Source organism: Colias croceus, chromosome 5, assembly GCF_905220415.1.
Source record: "Colias croceus chromosome 5, ilColCroc2.1".
Taxonomy (NCBI): Eukaryota; Metazoa; Arthropoda; class Insecta; order Lepidoptera; family Pieridae; genus Colias; species Colias croceus.
This window is the reverse complement of record NC_059541.1, coordinates 11211716-11226426: the sequence shown is the minus strand read 5'-3', so window position 1 is coordinate 11226426 and position 14711 is coordinate 11211716. Positions and strand designations below refer to the sequence as shown.

General features: G+C 31.3%; 1 protein-coding gene across 3 annotated transcripts in view; it reads right to left on the bottom strand.

The window, feature by feature from the left end:
- LOC123691805 (proton-coupled amino acid transporter-like protein CG1139) overlaps nucleotides 1-14711 on the bottom strand; it is a 37255-nt gene that overhangs the window by 15994 nt on the left and 6550 nt on the right. The window contains exons 1-2 of one of the 3 annotated variants that reach the window (XM_045636368.1): nucleotides 7402-7498; nucleotides 4063-4211 (exon numbers count right to left, since the gene is read on the bottom strand). In XM_045636368.1, coding sequence (XP_045492324.1) covers nucleotides 4063-4136 — 74 coding nt within the window. In that variant the 5' untranslated portion in view covers nucleotides 4137-4211; nucleotides 7402-7498. Of the gene's footprint in view, nucleotides 1-4062; nucleotides 4212-7272; nucleotides 7364-7401; nucleotides 7499-14711 lie in introns of those variants that run through there. The other 2 variants (XM_045636369.1, XM_045636366.1) reach the window with 2 other exon arrangements.

Below are 14711 nucleotides of genomic sequence, written 5' to 3'. Positions count from 1 at the left end.
TGTAGTTTGTGCAATGGCCCCAGGTATTTTTGAGCTAAAAGTAGGAGTATTGAAATGGAGAACTGTAATACTGTTTTCGCAAGTTACGTCTATACTTAGATTCAATTTAATTGGAGACAAATGTTGCCGTAACTAAAATAAATCAACGTTAAATCTTATTCACTAAGTAGTGATTGCAAAGACTTCTTCCTACACAGTTTTACTTGGAGAAACAGATCCTACAATGAACAAGGAGATTGTATTGTCAGGGTAAATCCCCTTATGATTGTAGTCTCACAAAGGTCTAAATTATTGTCTTGTTTATCAAGTTGGCACGCAGAGACAGTCGATCTTAATAATCCCTCATCTTGGATTGTGGTATGTGACAAGAGGACTTCAGAGTTATTGAGTGGCTAACCTTACATTGCTATGTAAATATATGATTTTGCATATTATTTTAATAATAATACAGTTGATAAGTGTCTTTTTAATTTTAACATAACAGCATTTGCATGACAGGGTGACCATATTTCTTATACACTATAAAATTATTGTCTTGTTAAATAACGTTATAAGGAAAACTAACGACGAATAAGAGTTGTCCTTAGCTCGTTGACCTTTTTATGACTTGGACAATTGAAACTAGGACTATAATGTTATTGCTTCAATGCTATTTCATGGTAACAGGATAATCTCTGTAGATGCCCTGTGGGGATGAAATATAAATTGTTATGGCAAGGATTTCACAGTTCATGCTGAAAAACTATAGTGAGAAAAGTACTAATATAGTCTTCTTTATATGTTCCTTTATATGTTTTAGATTACTTAGAATATAATACTGTTGAATATAATACAAAATAATACTGTTCCGTGATTAAATACGCAACAAGACTGCTTGTTGTGCTTTTGGTCTGACAGTACGACGTTGGTAAATCCCGCCTAGATCCGTCAGATTGGCAGGCATTTACTTGTGTTCACTCGAGGCAAATACCTACCTAAATACCCCCATATTATATACCTAGTGGAAATTTTCTTAAGTAGGTATATAGAGTTTTTTTAAACAATCACTAACTAGTATTTACTTTTTAATTTTACGCAAGTATTAAACATTTAGAAATTAAAGCTTTGTACCGATTTTAAACGGGATTTATTCAAAATCTTTAGTTTCTAAATCAACAATCCTTTTCTATTAGAATTAAGACAAGTGATAACTGCGTTAAAAACAACCGACTTCAAACTTGCACTTGCAAAATTTACAAATACCTACAGACAAAAATGCTCATAAAATAAAAACTACTGGGCCTATCCGAATAAAATTTTTATGGGACACCATCCCGCATCGAACAAAAAAAGAATCACGTAAATCGGTTCAGAAACCTCGGAGTAATCGGTGTACATACATAAAAAAAAAAAAAAAAAATATACCGGCCGAATTGATAACCTCCTCCTTTTTTTTGAAGTCGGTTAAAAACTCCTGATAGCTGATACGATTATCATCGAGGATAAAATGGCAGCAGATAATAAATCTATAAGGCAATTAAGGGTTAATTAAACCAATTAACACACATACAACGATATATTATACCTACAAGTTAAGTTAATTTATTGATTGTCTATTATACGTCAAATAAGAAAAACTTTCTTAATCCTAAGTATGTAAAATTATTAAACACAAAATTGTATCTGCTCCGTGAGAGAAATGAAAAATTCTGCTCCAATGAAGGAATGAATCAAATCAAATAAATACAAATATTCTTAATAAACTAAGTTCGAGGTTATACTGAATTAGTGAACACGTGTGTGGCTGAATAAGAAATCATAATTTTATTTGCTCATTACTTGTATTATGTAAGAAACGTGGGAGTATGTTTTGTAATATGTGATACGAGTATCGAGATATTATTATTTGAGTTTATTTATTTGTATATTTTGTTTAAAAGATACAACGAATATTATTAACTAATTTCATTTTTGTTTTGTTGGTAAAAATAATAATCTCTAATAGTAAGGAAAACTTTGTGTATTTTAAATTTTAATCTAAAAGGTGAAACATTATTGTAAGGATATAAATTATTTAATATTTTTCAAAACACTAAAAATCATTCTTAAATTTTGATGCGATTCTTTTTTTATTTAATAAAACTTCAATACCCTCGGTAACCTTTTCAAAAGCAGGTTTTTATACTTCCAAATGTAGAAGTTGGCTCGTTTTGAAAGTGGATCATTTGGCTCGTTTTGAAAGTACCATCAATTGTTGTAAATATTGGCAACAGTAATGGATTTTGTTAAGGATATTGAACTTTATGCTTTTAACGTTATCTATACTCATAATGCTGCAGCAGCTTTGTAACAAACTCTTCAGTTTTTGTTTGTCTGTACGCGCTTATCTCAGGAAACACGAGTTTTATTTGAAAAATTATTTCACTGTTACATAGTCCTTTTATCGAGGAAGGTTGTTATAAATATATCGTCACGCCAAGAATCTAAAATCGCTCGAAATAGGAGCAGAGTAATGCGGGTAGAACCACGGGGCACAGCTAGTGTAATATACATATATAATGTCGCCTCTACACATAGGCCAGCGCATTCGCCAGCGCCCTGGCGGTGCGCTTGCAAACGCGCTTGTGAGTAATCCACACATTGGAAGGTCGTTCAGTATGGTTTGGTTCGAGCCAATGTGCGGACGGATTCAAAATGGATGTAACAAACAAAGAAATTAACACACTTTCACACTCACTCACATTTATAATATTAAAATAATATTAAAGTAGGATGCTCTTTGTGAAGTAAATCATTGTGAGGAAAACGGCATGTCCAAGAACCTTATTTATTTGGCACTTTTAATACATACAACATTTTTATTTTATGGTACTTATTTTTTGGGTTCCACAGGCAGTTTTCACTCTGATAGAGCTCAATAAATTTAAATATTTCCTCGTTACTCATATTGTTCGCCATTTTGTCAAGTTAGGTGTTAATTCGCCGCAAGAAAAAAACGTGCACTCCTGATCGCTGCTACAGTCAAACTGATCGCCATAGATAATACTGTATATATAAGAACTGATCGCGCGGCCAATGTGTGGATGGTGCGCCAAGCTTGCGACAAGTGTCCTTTGAAGTTGCCGACACCGCACAGCAAGCTCGCAAGCGCGCCGGCCAACGTTCAAATACCTACCGCAAGTGCGCATTTCGTCCGTTCTACACATAGACAAGTGCATGTGCCAGCGCGCTTGCCAACGCGTTGGCCTATGTGTAGTGCCGACATAAGAGAAATTTAACCGGATATTATATTATTACGTTGTTATGTTTTTTTATTATTGTACTCAATGGATTATCTCTATAATAAAGCAATCTCTGACGTTAATCTTGCGTTAATATTTGGGGTTACAATTCCAAGAAATTGGATTGAGAAAATACAGTAACAACTAACATGTATTGAATCTTTTGGTCGATGCCGTAAGAGGATCAATTATCCAGTGAGGGTCATTGACTTGGTTGTTAGTTAATACATGAGAAAGGTTTTATTTCGACAATATTGAAAATGATTGCTTTTTATCGGTTTTCGTATTTGCCTTATTTACCAGACTTCGGGAACTGACTGTTACAAAACGACATCGACAGGATAGAATTAACAAGACTAATATATTTATTTACTAAGTTTGACATATTCATTAATGCAAATTGTTTTCGATTTAACAAAAATTAATTAACTGTACTTGCATAGGTATTAGAAATACCAATAATTACATGAATATGGGTAGCAAAAGCCCTTTCTGAAATCACTAGTTTTAAGATTCTATAATTTATATCTCAGTTCGATATTGACTAAATTTTCCTTCTATTATAAACCGACTTCTTAATGCTCAGTTGAACTCTACCAAAAGACTTGTTAGTTCAAACTTAAATTCGCGTTTTAATTTACCGTTCATGTTGAATCACTTTTACCACACTATGCAAGCATGTGATTTTTTATAAGACGGATTACATTTGAAAATCCGTCGTTTATTTTCTTTAAATTTCACAAAGAAAAATCCAAAGAAGTCGTCGTGAATAAACTGTCAGTTTGAGTTTGAGTATACTTACTTCGAACTGTACGGGTCCACAGTTGGTCTTATTGGCGGCGCGCCATTTTCTTGTCCAATTGTCATCTTTTCCATTTTCTTTCTTAAACTTGAATGGCTCTGAGATTTCTTAGTTCTTCACTTTATCTTCTGCATCGCCACGACTGTTGCCTGAAACAAAAAAAAAGAATATAATTTTTTCAATTTCAATACATAGTTGTATTGTTTTTGATTTCGTCTGATTTTATAAGAGCAACTATGGAATTTCCTGCCGGTTCTTCTCAATAGATACTGCTTTCCGAATCGGTGGTAAATAATAAATATGCTATGACGATCCAAAAGTCCTTTTGTAAGAAGTCTAAATAAATGTTTGAGTTTGAGTTTCAGTTTGAATTTAATGTCTGGCTATGTGCCGTTAAACAAACATTTTCTTTCTTACAATTATTTGGATTATATACATGACTAGCTGTGCCGCGCGGTTTCACTCGCGTTACTCCGCCCCTGTTAGTCTTAGCGTGATAATATATAGCCTATATTACTCGTGGATAATGTAGCTTTCGAATGGTGAAAGAATTTTTAAAATCGGTCCAGTAGTTTATGAGCCTATTCATTACAATCAATCAAACAAAAAAACAAAGTTTTCCTCTTTATAATATTAGTGTAGAAGTGTAGATAAACTTTACTTTGTATAGGAACTAAATATTTATGAATACTTGATGACATTATCTATTCGCGATAAAGAAACAACATTCCCATATTGAGTAGTGTTTTTGATTGTATACTTTAGCACGCTTTAGATAACGCGTTGTAAATAAAGGTAAATGTTTTCAATTCAGTCTTTGTACAGTATTAGAGGGTACGTTGTCGAGATATGGAGGCCAAATTTTATTATTTAATGAGGAATTTTATTGGCCTGTAAAAATCTGCGCGGAGATTTAAAAAAACAACAATAAGGTTGTTGTTAAATCAAATAATATGTGAGCAAGGATCTTGTTCATAAGTTCTTAAGCTAAACAGAGAATAAGAAATAGGAGTCAAAACTAGCTAATGAACTTCAAGATGTAATTCAATAGTATCATAATAATAGTAGTCATGTGCCTACTATTATTATATAAGTACTTATGTAAGTATGGCCCGGTATGGCAAAAAATCGCATGTTCAAATCCCACCTCTCGATCGAATTATTTTTATTCTTTAAAAAATATACCAATACTTTTAAAGTTTTGAATTTAAACTCATACTTATCTATACTAATATTATAAAGAGGGAAAGTTTGTAATTATGTATGTATGGTTTTCACGCATAAACCTCTCAACCGATTTTGATGAAATTTGGCACAGACAATCTTTAGACCCTGAGAAAGAATATAGGCTACCTTGTATTGCGAAATATTTACCACGGGCGATGCCGGGGCGGACCGCTAGTAATAATTAATTAGCCAATTGAATAATATGTATCCTCTATTCACAATTTAGTAGATTTCCGATTATACTACATAGATACTAACGTTTTAATTATACGTACAAATATAAGAAGAATTTAATGAACCTAATGGCCTTCAACAAATTTTTCACCAGGCTAATGAGCCTGATCGAAAGTCGACAATGAATAAAGAGAATTTGGAACTGTTCATGAAAAAGTGTAATTAGAACAAGAAACTATTAATTGCCCGTCTAGAGCATTCGATAATTAATTAGTTAGACTTTTTACATAAATTTTCATTTTCAGATACTATTTTTTGAAGAAGGTAGGTGATAATGGATATGAAAAACTATATTGTTTCTTTAAAATAATTTGAGAGAGTTGTTATTTATTCAATAAGGCTTATTCTAGAAGCACTTTTGAATCATGATAACATATTTTTAACATTTACCACCGACTCGGAAAGCAGTATCAATGGAGAAGAACAGGCAAAAAACTCCATATAGTTACTCTCCAAATAAATATAGCAGTACCTAATTATAATTATTATTTAACACTTCATAATATGTCGTACATTTTAATAAATGTAAACGAATTCTTAATTAGTTTCAGTTATTAGGTAAATAATATGAAGTAAATTTTTTGAAAAAAAAAAACAAAAACCGTCTTCAATACTGTACCGTATTGAAGTCGGTTTTTGTTTTTTAAATTTGTATACATATATTATAGGTATACCTATAATATATACAAATTTAAACTACAAAGTAGAATCACATTCAAATTCGATGCTATTACACAATTTTGTTACAGAGATCCCATACCCCTACCATTCATCATCAGCTCAGCAACATCAGATGGTGACCATTAGATGCAAAAATCTACATATTATATTAAGATAATTTCTGATAAACAGTGTATATGCCTACAAAATTTGAGGGATTCCCTCGATTTCCCCAGGATCCCATCATCAGATCCTGACCTGGTGACCTTGGGACCACCTCTGACGTATGACCTACCAAATAAAAAAAGAATTATTCAAATCGGTTTATAATTGAATCCTCCTCCTTCTTTTTTTTGAAGTCGGTTAAAAAATAAAAAATATGTTAATGTCATTTTATACTGAAATGATAGGATATATATTAATTAGTATAATAATACGAAAATACATATTGTAATTAATATTATAATTAATTATTGTTGATGTCAAAAAGACGTTAAGTCGTCGTTATAACTCAGAGGTAAAAACCGCCCATTTCAGAAGCATTCATATCATGAATTATTTTATGTGAAATTAATATGGCAACATATTAAATAAAACAAGAATGTGAATGTTTTTAAACATAATTACAATCTAAAGTATGAATTTCGTATTAAATAAATATTTAAATACAGCCAATAATTGTATGTTCTTTTCAGAGTATGTTATCGACCTTATAATTATTAACTACAAATTGTCATTATTTGCGTTTTACATGAAGTTTTATGTTATGTTTATTTTGATAACAATAAGGAGATAAATAAAAATACTCTCATTAAAATGTTTCCACGTGCACAATAAACATATTAAAACTGTACATAATGAATGACATCTAGAGAAATATCTGTTAAATTTTTCAAAATGTAACTGTGTTACATTTTTTTGCATTTTGTTTTGAATAGATTTATTAATTGTTGAACTAATTGGTTCTAGATCAAGAAAAACAATATATTTAAGGCTTACACATATTTAAAGGACAATCTATAGGAAAATCTCCGCAAGTATGAATTCGATTAGGTATAATATTGAAGTTTGATCGATCCGTAATCTTACCTTCAACATTTTATATACAGGTGCTTATTATTTCAATTTCCACTAATAAAAATTGTTACAATTATTTAGTGTTTGAACATAACAAATAATGTTAATAATAAAGAAGTTAAATTATTTTGAAGCACTCACCGCTGACAGTGATGTCTATTGAGTGTTATCGCGAACGTATCTGTTATCAAATGAAATCACGTGTAATTAACTAGCGGAATATACAGGGTGTTTTATTTCGTATTAAAGGGAATACCCGGTATGTAAGTAATGAGTAATTGTATCGTTAATCTTCAGATAGTTTATTTGTTCTCTTATTTCAAGTGTTTATCATCGTATGAGAAAACAATTATTAGTTTAACTAAGGAAATATACAATATTAATAAATTGAAAATATAGATTTTATTCCAGGACATTTAGTAGAACAAGTTTACAATAATATTAAAACAACATAACAGTGCCATGAAAAGTAGACAAGTAGGGAATTAGATCCATTTATTTCTATTCTTAGAAATGCCTCTCGCATATTTCCCAGTAGCGGGGATCGAATCTGAAATCCGACTAAATTATTCGAAGAAAGACGGTATTATATTGTAAGACCTTGTTAAAGGAAAGTGTGTTAGTCATGAATAAAACTAATATCTTCATAACCAATTTTGACGATTCCTTTACTAGTACGTTAAAATTTTGTTTGTAACCCTAATCAATCTTGGGGATGCCGAGGCCACCGAGGCTAGCGGCTTGTCTACACCATCATCCCAATGCTAGATAATAATATTATAAATAGAAAAGTTTTTGTTTGTGTTTGTTATGTACGATTTAAATCAAAACATCTATATGTATGTGTGTGTGTTTTTTTTTAATTTACCGCGCAGAGCTAGGACGTTGGGTTAGACAATAATTTATATAGATTAGCTAAAATATATTAAAATTTATACATATTATATTATATTTATTCCCGTAAATGTCGAGTCTATAATACATCGTTCTAATATTAGATTCTCTTAGGTTCGGGCTAGACCGCTTGACCTAAATAACATTGTTTCTATTTGCAATAACTTGAGCTCGATACTTTTCGTACAGAAAAGCAAATTGTTAATAAATCCAATTTTATATAAAAGTTCTAAGTCATATTATTCTACGCTCAAAGTATGTTCCAACTTTGACTTTGTGGGGTCGAGATCATGTACAATTTTAGGATTTTGCTTTTAAAGATTATTTAAAGTTACACACAATAATGACTCTGTTATAACTTTTTTATTATTTATTATTTTTAAAGTAATTAAAAGGCGATTATTTTCATTTAATAATAATAATAAACATCCTGTATTGTTTGGCGAGTGATTTATTTTTTAATCAGTGTTAGGCGAAGGAGATTCCTTCGTACAGGCTCAATTAAACGATGTTTGTTAGCGAAGATATTGTAGTAGGTACATTGTAATAAACTGTGTGTATGCCTTTACGCATATAGGTAAGTAAAATTTTGTCTTATTTTATGGGAGTTTTGATGCATTAATTTTAGGGATTATTAAATGTAGACGTGTGACTTTTTGGTGAAGGTCTGTTACAGTTTAGTATATAGGTACATAAAGAAATCTGTCGAATAAACTATAACATTATAATTAGGTACTTACTGCAATAACGTCTGTTACTAAACAAATAGAGAGGTTTTTATATCTTATCAATCTTTATAAATCTGTATATTTGTATATATTAGTACCTGTACACGTAAAAATAGCAATTGTTTCGTCATTTTTTAATATTTTTTGTACCTACATTTTTGCGTTGGTATTATTGGTTGGCATTCTCATTTTTAATCTATACTAATATTATAAAGCTGAAGAGTTTGTTTGTTTGAACGCACTAATCTCGGGAACTACTGGTCCGATTTGAAAAATTCTTTCGGTGTTAGATAGCCCATTTATCGAGGAAGGTTATAGGCTATATTTCATTACGCTACGGGCAACAGGAGTGGAGCCACAGGGGTGAAACGCGAATTTGTTAAAAGCTACGGAATTCAACAAGGTTTGGGCTTAGGTATCTAGCTATCTAGGTTTTATTTATAGGCAGCAGTTGAAACCACTTTAAGATTGTGTACGATTAGAAATTGATAATAATATAGCCACCTGTACCTACTTGGGTTAATATTGGAAGCTGACAATATGTTAGGGCCGTATTATTAAATATTGGATAAATCTTTACTGAGGTACTAGGTATATAGACGAAAATGCATCGACGAAATATAATAGGCGCACAATCACACTAATTTTCTTGCATCGGATTTGACCAGTAGCTCCTACTACGATTATATTTTACTAGCTGTGCCGCGCGGTTTCACCCGCGTGGCTCTATTGATGGTATATTTTTCTAAGAAAGGACTTATAATTATAACTCTAGAATTAGACTCTCAATGAATGCACTCAAAGCTTTCATCCAATTAGTAGTAAAATGAATGCGCTTAATTCAATTTTCCGAGTTAATGAATTCCGCGATACTTTCCACCCGAATGCAAGGGAATATTTGCATGCAATTAGCTTAACTTATGCCTCCATTAGCAAGCCGCTTTCTAAATCTATACATGTATATTAATTGATTTTGTATAGGTTTTGTGGTAGCTTGTCGCGGATGAATTACAATTTCCAATCAATATCCGCGGCCCCATCATTAAAGCGGCTCGACGGAACACAGTGGGGTTTTAGTCGGTAAGAATCCGACATCCGACTCCTTCCCCGGGGTCCTTGAGTATCTTTGGAAGATTTCCCCACTTTAAAAAAAGAAAGGTTTTGTGGTAGCTTATTTTTAAGGAATCTGAGTAACAATTATTGAGCAGTGTCGATTTCAAGTTTCATTTGTCGATATATCAAAAAGTGGGATAAAAGAACAATGTAAAGCTCTTTTGTATAAATACAACGCGAAATGTGCATTTTTGAATTAAATTGTATTTATTGTGATAAGGTACTTCAATAGGTACCTACTTACAACTATAATAATAATCCTGATTGGACTAGAAAAACTTTTTTTTAAATATTCACGTCGCTAAACATATTAATTAAGTGAAAAGTAGGTATTAATATTATCAAAATATAACGGTAAGTAATATTAAACTGAAAAGTTTATAATAACTTACTTATTACACACAAACGTAACAAATAGGTAATTATTTACTTTTTTCTCTTCCAAAAATTATAAATGTCTGTTTCTTTATTCGATATCCATTACGTTTCTGCTCATGTTTATTAACTAAATTGCGTTTTTAATTGGTAAATTAATTTGAAAATCACACATATTATTATTAACTAGCTGTTCCCCGCGGTTTCACCCGCGATGATATATAGCCTTTCTCGATAAATGGGCTATCTAACACCGAAATAATTTTTCAAATCGGACCAGTAGTTCCCGAGATTAGGAGTCCGTTTTCTTATGGGCATGCTTGTATGGAAAGGTATACATTTTTGAGTAAAGCAATGCCATTTGGTACGAATGTTGAAACTTGTGAAATTTAAATTTTTTTAACCACTTAATCATTCTTCCATGAATTGTTCCAATATGTCCCTTGACCTTATTTCTGACCCACAAAAGAAACCTTATTGGGCTGTGTCCATGAGAGCGACACAAAATCCGAAGAATAAAAAGCCAAGAGGAAAAAGGTAAAATTACCTTGGCCATGCTTGTCAGTTTGTTTATTTTTGTTTTGAGAATAAGCATTTGGTTCCTTTGAAAGTGGGTACTTGAAGTTTAAATACATTGCGATTATTTATAGACTTTTTCCGAAAAATGTTTATGTTTTCTTAAACGAAGTTAAATATTTTGTGTGAAATTTAACTTGTGAATTATCCTAATTATATAGCTTACTAGTTGCGCTCCGCGGTTTCACCCGCGTGGCTCCACTTCTGTTGGTCTTAGCGTGATGATATTATAGCCTATAATAGCCTTTTAAAATCGGACCAGTAGTTCTTGAGATTAGCGTATTCAAACAAACAAACAAATTCTTCAGCTTTATAATATTAGTATAGATAGGAATATACCATGTTATAATGAATGCAAAACCTTTTTTGAGATTGGTTCTGAGTCAAAAATTTGTAGTCAATAAAAATTGACCGTAACCGAAAGTAACTAGACCAAGGAGACACGAGTTCATTAACATTTGGCAAGCGTATCACGTAATTATAAAATAGTCACCATAACTATACATTGGTTCAGTATATTAACGATCATAATATTTACTAAGATAAACATATATGTACTTAAGTATCAATTAAAGTTTGAATTAAATTGCTACTGGAAGATACTTAAATTTATATTATTTGCATGAATTTGAAATATAAAAAAAACGTTTTTTAACGCAAAAAAATACTACAAAAAATAACTGATTTAAAAAATTCAAACGCTCTTATATTTTACGCACTCTCATCTTTAATTATATTCCTCAATCTATCTCCTTATATTACACGATTTACTGTACACTAAAGCAACACACCAACAATAACGCAGACACACATATAAACTTAGGGTCCCGCTGTTTCATTGGCTGATCTCGAAAAGTGAAGTGGTACCAAGCGACCTCAGACAAGTGGACCAAGGCAAAACAGTCGATTCACAAGACATTCAAGAATATAATTAATGCAGGTATAATGATTATTTTATCTACTTCTAAATATAGACGTCAGGAAGTACTAATACGTATATGAAGATAAAATTGTATCATTTATGTACGTTATTATGATATTAATAGACACAGAAAAAAACCTAATATCAACATTAGAAACCGGAGAAAATATAAGATTTTTATTGTCAAAAAATACTCACTTCGCTTTTCAGAAAGAAGAGAAGAAGATAGACAAAAAAAAGTCTTGGCGTTTTTGGCGTAAAATGTTTTTATGTGAAGGGAGATTTTGGCACACAAGGATAGTTTTTCAACTGTTTTTTTTAAATTGGTTAATAACAAGATTTTAGTAATCGAATAAAACATAATATTACTTATGATAAAAGGGGAAATGAGTTGTAGAATTCATGGCTACGATAATTGTTAATCAATAGTCACATTTATAACATTTATTAATCGATACTATTTAAATGATATGTACAACGAATTGTTTTTAGTAGCTAATAGAACAATACGAATTCTTTAATATTTTAACTTGACTGAAATAACTCGATACTATATTATTATCTAAATAAATAAATATAACCTTGTGCAAAAATAGCGATACCTCGTACAATCAGATTGTCATGCAAATGCAAATTGCAATCTACAATACATGAATGGGTAAACGATTATATGAATGTAAGTTTTTGTTTATAACGACCTTTAAATAATATTCTGTTGACATAATACTACTGAAACAAAGACTTTGTTGTAATATCCGGGTATAAAGTAACTCATATTTTGCTTTTCAAAGCTTATAGTAGGTAATCGGACCCCTGATTACTGAGCTTAGCGCGATCAAACAAATAAACACTTCAGCTTTATAATATTAGTACAAAAATAAATGAAATTGCAGAAAAAAACAGTTTTATCTTTTGAAAATATACCCTTTGTCTATATTCTATAGTCCACTAGGTGCGCTCCGCGGTTTCACTCGCGTGGCTCCGCTCCTGTTGGTCTTTAGCGTGATGATTTAAAGCCTATAGCCTTCCTGGATGATTGGACTATGTAACACCGAAATAATTTTTCAAATCGGACAAGTAGTTCCTGAGATTAGCTCGTTAAAACAAACAAACTCTTCAGCTTTATAATATTAGTATAGACACAGGTATAGATATAGACTAATACAACATTTATTGACTTGAAATAATCCTTTAAGTATTTTCATAATAACCGTATGAAATTAACAGAAGCATAATAACTAAACATAAAAAATTATGTTCTTTACAATGTATCAGAATAAGACATCAATACTGCAATCACAATAGAATAGGAATGTGGTATATTTTCATTGTTAGGTTAAACTAGAACCTATAATATTATAATAATGTTAACATTATCCTACTACTATTATAAAGGCAAAAGTTTGTATGGATGTATGGATGTTTGTTACTCTTTCACGTAAAAAATACTGAACCGATTCCAATAAAATTTAGCACACATATAGAGGGTAACTTGGATTAACACATAGGATAGGTTTTATCCCGGAAATCCCACGGGTACGGGAACTATACGGGTTTTTCTTTGAAAACGCGGGCGAAGCCGCGGGCGGAAAGCTAGTCGAGACATATACCTAAGTATAATTATATTTATAGTTATTTGTTTTTATATACAATTTCTAAAAAATTACCAATTGTGGAAAATCGTACAGTATTAACAGCTAATTTTGGTTTGGAATTGGATACAGTTATTTAAAAGTTTTTAAGGTAATATTACCTAGGTACCTATAAGGGAGTAAAACCACAAACAGATATAAGTCTAACTAGTTATATGTAAGTAGTTCAGTTAATAAGAATAATATAGAAACAGGGGAAAGAATAAACAATTGTTGACAAATATTTTCTTACATTTTGTAACAAAAAGCCAGAAAAACTTCTCATGCAATTTCGTATTATGTCACAAAGTAAAAGCCCTCTATCAGTTTTTGTGTTAACTATTATATAAAACTAAACTATGTGAATGTAATTACCAATTTCGACATGAACATTTTTGTTGGCAAACCAAATTGCAGCTGTGTTCCGCCTTTCGTTTTAGACCTACAATGGCTGGGATACCGTGATAGTCACGAGGTATTATTTATCTGACTGTACAAAAAGGAATAGTGCTTCTCGATCGATAAAGTAGGTATATTGTGCATGTGTTAGCTTGATGCATATAAATGCTAAAGATGTTTAAAAAGATGTTGAGTTTTTCATTTATTATCGTATTGTGTTTACTTTCTTCATTAGAAAGGAACAATTTCGAAGAATTGTGTCTTTAGAATTATTTAAGTACTAGATTTCCGCCCGCGGCTTCGCCCGCGTTTGCAAAGGAAAACCCGCATAGTTCCCGTTCCCGTATTCAAGTTACCCTCTATATGTGTGCTAAATTTCATTGAAATCGGTTCAGTAGTTTTTACGTGAAAGAGTAACAAACATCCATACATCCATACTTACAAATTTCGCCTTTATAATATATATATTAAGAATTAAGAATATAAAGATATTAAGAATATTAAGATATTAAGAAGTAGGGTGTATTTAAATATGTTTATAAATACCTTGATAGTTCTGTCTATAGGTATCCCGAGTTTTGTCATTTAAAATATTTCTTCACTAATTCGCCCACATTTAACAAAACAATAGCACAAAAAATTACATGATAATTATTTAATCACAAATATTTAATTCCCATGACTAATAATAACATTTAAAACTGTAACGGTTAAGGCAATGTGAATACGAATCCCGAACGACAAATTATTTTCGACTACCCGCAGGATCAAAAACAAGCAGGCTGACATAAGGTATGAAATAATATACTATGT